Source organism: Melanotaenia boesemani, chromosome 13, assembly GCF_017639745.1.
Source record: "Melanotaenia boesemani isolate fMelBoe1 chromosome 13, fMelBoe1.pri, whole genome shotgun sequence".
Classification (NCBI taxonomy): Eukaryota; Metazoa; Chordata; class Actinopteri; order Atheriniformes; family Melanotaeniidae; genus Melanotaenia; species Melanotaenia boesemani.
This window is the reverse complement of record NC_055694.1, coordinates 20,600,419-20,607,429: the sequence shown is the minus strand read 5'-3', so window position 1 is coordinate 20,607,429 and position 7,011 is coordinate 20,600,419. Positions and strand designations below refer to the sequence as shown.

General features: G+C 38.9%; 1 protein-coding gene across 1 annotated transcript; it reads left to right on the top strand.

Moving 5' to 3' along the window:
• Positions 1–476: 476 nt before the first annotated feature.
• Positions 477–3,129, top strand: hes2.1 (hes family bHLH transcription factor 2, tandem duplicate 1). Its single transcript, XM_042003907.1, has 3 exons — positions 477–2,025; positions 2,133–2,316; positions 2,434–3,129. Exons 1-3 carry the CDS (start codon positions 1,828–1,830, stop codon positions 2,760–2,762), a joined length of 711 nt encoding a protein of 236 aa, XP_041859841.1. The 5' UTR covers positions 477–1,827; the 3' UTR covers positions 2,763–3,129.
• The last annotated feature ends 3,882 nt before the right edge of the window (positions 3,130–7,011 follow it).

Sequence of the window (7,011 nt, the reverse complement as noted above, 5' to 3'; positions counted from 1 at the left end):
TCCATTTTTTTGTCCGTCCTCCAACAAAGGATCACTGTGCTCTGTTTGCACAGATGGATACCCACGCTGAAACCAAAGACACAAAGGTCCCAACCGAAGCTTCTCTTGGACTTTTCTCTCTCTCTCTCTCTCTCTCTTTTTTTAGTCTTATCTCAAAGAACCAGTTCCCAGACAGAACTTGATGGCAGTTATTTGGGGCCCCAATGGGGCAGGGCGCGTGCAACTGGGGGGTAGTGTGAAATCCCCTGAAGTTGTATCGGGGCAGCTTGCAGTGGAAAAAGCGGCATTATCTTAACCCAAAACGATACGAGCTTGTTCGGCGGGCATATCTCTTCTCAAATGCATACGTGAACTTGAGTAGATATTGCAGTGTGACCCAATGTTCCCGCTCTTTGTGATCCCCTTAAATTAGCATATTTATTTATTTATTATCAGACATAATTATTATTAAATGCAGACAGAAAGAATTCTATGTGCAAATTAGGCCAAACTTGAGGTTTGTATATTTCCACCCCACCCTCTTCTTAACTTGCTATTATAGATTTATTCTGTCGTGTTAGTTAGACTCTGGCAACAGAACAATTATGATTTTTTATATTTTCACCTCATTCATTTTCTGACTAAAACAAAGATGGAAGTACATTGACGGCTTGAGCGCAACGAAAGCCAAAGCCAGGATGTTAATGGGAAAGTGCAGTGGTGCAACGAGGGGGGCTGTGTGTAGGGTGTGTAGAGACTGAAGAGAAGGGAGGGGGTTTCCCCATCTGTTGAGCCGGTTGTGGCGCGTGCCGAACGCGTGAATTCCACTGGCAACTCAGAGGTTCGTTGAGTGTAAAGAGCAAGAGCGGAGATGAACTGAAACTGAAACTGTTATAATAAAAGTTAAGTTTAAAATAATACTATTCAGCGTTGATTCATTTAGACATTGAGACGTTTAAATAAGTGGATGACTTCAGTTTTTTGGATCATAAAATGTTTTAAGTCAGACTGTTTAGCAGACTTCTAATTCTCATCATAATAGGCTATAAATGCAGTATATCCATACTCCGCATGGTGCACGCATCTCTTTGTTCGTATTGGAGGTAGTTGCAGTCTCCTCCTCTAATTGCAGGTAAAGCCACTGTTGATTTTGAAAACAAGCTTCTGAGGGCCCAGAAACAGATGTTAATCCATACATAGCTTGGCTTGGGTATCTCATTTATTCGTTTTAGCAATAGATTAATGTCGTCACCTCGGAATGACGTTGTGTTTGTAATGTTTTGGTGGGGGAGTATTATAGAAGAACCCATAAGCATAAATGAACGCACATTTATTTAGCTATCTGAAAAATTTCTGGCTTTTGAACTGTACAATTGCAACAAAGCAAGGTTTAGCTGCCCAATAAGATAGGGTCAGGCATTCATTTAAGGGTATTTTTAAATTAGAACCTAAATATTACCAGTAGACAGATAACAGTGACAAAGTCACAATTTTCATTACAAAGGAGTGTGGAAAAGAAGCATCATGTGGTAAATTAAGAAGGGTAGTTTTCTAGTTCTACAAATGGTTCTTCTTTTTATTTGTCTTTTATTAACACAATAAAAGAAAAATAAGAAGCCATTTGTTTGTAAGTCCAATGTGTAACACGATCTTAGATGAACGTTAAATGCTTACATTTTAAACGAGAAAAGCGCAACAATATCACGAAAGTCCGCATACCAGCATTGACGCAAGGGTCCGAAGGGACCAGATGGTCCAGACAGGAGCTAAAATCATCTTCCCAAGGGCATTGTACACACCCCCTCCCCCCACAGCTCAATGGCTTGAGTTCCCTCCCCTCTGAAGCCCATGTACCACATAAATAGGAGGCTCCCCACCTCTGCGGCACACTTGAGCTCAACATCTCCGAGAGCAAGTTTCTCTCCTCAAAAAGCACAGCAACAAACAGCAAACGAAATGAGTCCCAGCATCACTACTGAGGCCAATCAGCCTCTTCCTGCGAGGTCCACTGTGGCTCAGAGAAAACAAGCCAACGAACTCAGAAAGGTGAGGGGAAAAAGAAATCACAACTGCTTAGATTAGTGCTATTCTTTTCGTGTTTTGTTTCCACAATAAGACAGCTGAATAACAGTATTTTTTATTCTTTCCTCTAGACTTTGAAGCCCTTGCTGGAGAAGAGAAGACGTGCTCGCATCAATGACAGTCTCAATCATTTGAAGAGCCTCATTCTGCCCCTTGTTGGCAAAGACAACGCGCGCTACTCCAAGCTGGAGAAAGCTGATATTCTGGAAATGACCGTCCGTTTCCTCAGAGATCTTCCTTCCACCCCAGTCAAAGGTGAGCGTCATTTCTATAGAAACAGCACAAGTTTATTCCTCTCTTTTTAATTATATTTACATGTTGCTTCATATGAAAGTCCAGTTACTGATCAAATTTCTTTTCTTCTCCCTCTAGAATCTGCAGACAGTTTCAGAGAAGGTTACAAAGCTTGCCTCCAGCGCGTCTCCACTCTGCTTCCTAAAACTACTTTGGACCAAGAAGCGTGCCAGCGGGTGCACGATTTCGTCCAGCAGTCAATGTCCGCCAACGTCACCCCAACCTGCCTGAACTGCTGCGCCCAGAGCTCCAGAACTTTGCCTCAGATCCAACAGAGAATCCTGAGCCTCAAATCCAGCTTCAGCTCCAGACAAGAGAGCCCATCCCGCAGCGTCGGCGCAGTGGCACCCAGCCGAGCGCAGTCAGTCCCGCAGCAGGTCAGCGTTGGGATGTGGAGACCTTGGTAGACTGAATGGACATTTATCTTGTGTGTGTTCATTTATTCTGACCTGTTCTTATTTGTATTATCAGTAGTCATAGCAAAGAAGAAGAATAATTTGAACTGCTGTATAGTAACTTAATCTTTAATATTTAATGCCAGCGGACGCGAGCACAGATCTTAACGAAACTGAAGTTAATTAACTTTTTACAACGCAATCCTCTTTGGGGTTTCAAAGACGCGGGTTGTAGACAACACTTTTGTAAAACCCCAAGGGTTATTTTGTTTGAGGGTTGCACACTGGACTTAAAAGTATTTTGGTCTGTGCAACATTTTAGTCTGTAAACACTATGTGTTATATATAATTATTTCATATCCACTGATGGCATTTAAGAAAAAAATTGTTTTTGAACATTTCCAATGTTTTGTCATTGACAAAAGATTTGTAATAAATGTACATTTACACAGATGGTCTTGTTGTTTGATCCTATGTTTTGTGTATTGGTCTATCATTACCCCCAGGCGCCTTAAAAAGAGGTTTCACAGTGAAATGAAAGAATAAACAAATAATAATAAAATAAAATAAAAAAAAAAGGCGCCAGAGCCACAGGTCAGGGAGAGCCTATTGATGCTGATGAGCAGCTGCTCCATTGTTGCTGATACGAAACGCCTCTCGATTTGCCGCCAAAACTGTGGGAAGGAGTGGGGCCAGTTGGGTTACAGGAAGCCCACCGAGACTACAAGAAAGCACCATGAAACCACAAGTCATTAATAACGACGCAGCGCGTCTCCTTACTCCATCACTGCAGGCATAAATCAATAGAGGTAGTGAGGCCATTTAACATCTCACGCTGTAGCATCCCACCATAAATACGTCGATCACACAGAAATACATAGAGGGAGGAATAAACTGGCCTAATGCATTGAAAATTTTCAGTTGATCTACAAGACAAATTGAATGTGTACAACCCTTAAAATACATCTATTTCTGATGTTTAATCCAGATGCTTAACCTACCTGAATTTTGGTAGATTAAAATATAATTGATTTAAAAACAAATACTGAGAAAAAGTTATAGGCTATTAAGACAAATCCTGTGAGAATAATGTTCTGCACACATCTTAAACAAATCTCATCTCAGGGACATGAAGAAGAATCTAATCGGAAATATTTTAGTTAGTGAAATTTTCTTTGAATTAAATTAAATAAAATACTTAATGCACTGCACAATGAGTAGGGCTGCATAAATCACTGAAATCCTGTTATTTTAAAAGAGCTTTTTGAAAGAAAAGAAAAAAAAAAAAAAAAACAATGATTATACTATTGAAGTGGCTGACAAAACTTAAAGGTCTTGAAGAAAGGCAACCTCAACAAGAGACAAGAGACAAGAGAACTGCTTGAAGATGTTCACTTTTTAAAAAATGTTTATGAAACCACAGAGGAAAACAATACTTTCCCATTGCATGTTTCTGTTTTATATTATTCTGCTTTGTCATTAATTCTCTTTAATCTTTTACTGATGTAGGCTGGGTACAGTCTGTTAATGCCTATACATGAAAAAAGTGACATCTAGCAAAGATAATCTCATGCATTCTGTAAATAATAATTTTGAACTTCCTAGCTGACTTCTAAGCTCTTGTTAGATGTTTTTATTCAGTTGCAAATGAAAATCAGTTTGAAACAAAAGCCTAAAATATGTGTCCTGGTAATCTTTAGTTCCACCAAATTTGTACACTTTTTCATACTATAGCAACCCACTATTACTTTAATATAGCTAGTTTTAGTTTGTGCTCAGCTCACTGCCTTGCAGCAAGCATCTTTTTCAAGATGAGAATTTCCTGCAGACTTCAGAAAAGTTTCCATCACAATCGTCATGTGCAGTAAATCAACCTTTTCCCTCTCAGCCTAATTCCAATTCAGTTAAATTCAAAATATTTTATTTGTCCCCAAAAGCCAATTTCCGGCACTCAGGCAGTTATATACTAAACCAACAAAGGAAAAAAAGTAATAAATAAGTATGAAAAACTGGGCTATACATACAGGAAATACCAGATTAAAAAAAAATATTCAGTTAAGTGTAGAGTGGGGTGAGTTGGTATGCTATATGAGCCAGTTCAAGCTCCCAAAATTATGATGTACTATAAGCTAGATGCAAAATTAAGTCATCTTTATTTGTAAGGCATGTTTTAAAAAACTGCAAGACAATATGAATAATGAAAATTAGAAATCAGCAATCGAATTTCATGTTATGTACACTGCCTGGCCAAAAAATAAAAAATAAAAAAAATAAAAAAATCACCACCTGGATTTAACTTAGCAAAAACAGTCTCCTACTGCATCGGTGATTATCTTTCAGCTGGCAACAAGTTATTTAACCCCAACTGATACAATGAGTAGCTTCTTATTTCTTAAACAACCATGTGGAGAGACATATCCTGTGGTTGTGGAAAAGATATTAGTCTGTTTAAGAAGGATCAAATCACTGGCATGCATCAAGCAGAGAAAACACCTTAAGAGATACCAGAAACTATTGAAATTGGGTTAAGAACTGTCCAACGCATTATTAAAAACTGGAAGGATAGGGAGGAACCATCATCCTCCAGGAAGATGATGTGGTTGGAAAAATTCCTGAATAATGGTGATCACTGATCATTTAAACGTTTGGTGAAATCAAATCGAAGAAAAATAACAGTAGAACTCATGGCTATATTTATAAGGAAAGTAACATTCCCACATGTACAATGCAGAGACTGAACAGCTGTGTGGCCATAAGAAAACCCCCAATCAGTGAGGCGAACTGGAGAAAAAGGCTTCAGTTTGCTAGGGAGCATAAAGATTGGACTCTGTTGCAATGGAAGAAGGTCATGTGGTCTGATGAGTCCAGATTTACCCTGTTTCAGAGTGACAGGAGCATCAGGGTAAGAAGCGAGGCAGATGAAGTGATGCAGCCATCATGCCTGGTGACTACTGTACAAATGGGGGTGGCAATGTTATGATCTGGGGTTGCTGCACTCGGTCAGGTCTAGGTTCAGCAACATTATGAGCCCAAAGGTTGAGGTCAGTTGATACCTGAATTTACTGAATGAACAGGTTATTCATTGAATGAAGTTTTTCTTCCCTGATGGCATGGCCATATTCCAAGATGACATTGCCAGGATTCATCAGGCTCAAATTGTGAAAAAGTGGCTCAGGGAGCTTGAGACATCAATTTTACACATGAATTTGCCACCACAGAGTCCAGACCTGAACCCCATTGAGAACCCATCATCAATACAAGATCTTGGAGAAAAATTAATGCAACACTGGATGGAAATAAATCTTGTGACACTGCAGAAGCTTATTGAAAAATTTGCCACAGCGAATGCTATCGCAATCAAAGCTAAAGGCGGTCCAACAAATTATTAGAGTGTGTGACCTTTTTTATTTTGGTGGCAACTTTTTTATTTTGGCAATATAAGACGGGATGGAAAGCAATACAATGCAACGGAAAACTACCTGGGAGTGGTGATAAAAAAAGAATGGATGCCTTTGTTTTTGAGTGAGGGCCTAAAATATGATGATAACCCAAGTATCCTGGTCATGGAGTTACAATGTCAGTAATGCGGGATGGGGTGAGACATTTAAGGGCTTTAAAAACAAATAAGATTAATTAATTTATCCTTTATCTTACCTGCAACCTGTAACCGGGTGCATTGTGAGCCAGAACTGGGGTGATATGCTGTCTTTACCTGCTTAAACTCTGGTGGCATCATTCTAAATTTTGTGAAGGAAGTTGGATTGAATCAGTCCCATACAGAAGAAAATAAAGTAGGCCAGGTAAACGGAAATGAGCTGGAGGACATTTCTTTTCTAGCTTTGTGATTTTGACAGGACAGCCTAACAGTATCATTACTGAGGTGTCTTCAGATATAGCTGAGAAGTAAAATTGCGTGTCATCTACATCTTTGTATTTATTTTGTACTTGCAAAAAACACACTAATCTCAGAAGAGGAAAGATGCATTGTACCGGATTTATCCACTGGCTAATTTCCATCTTAGGTCCCAGATATAACAACTGTCTGAACAACTATAGCTCCAGGATATAGCTGGTCATAGCAAATATGTGTAATTATATGCAGAAAAACTAATTAGACTTAAAAATTCAATAGTTTGTGCAGTCACTTTTAGCAACAATATCTTAATGGCATCATTTTTGTATTTCAGGCTCTTATCACTGTTAAGTCATTTTTGCTTTTTTCATGTTACTTTAGTTCATTCATATTTAGAGGCATTTTTTA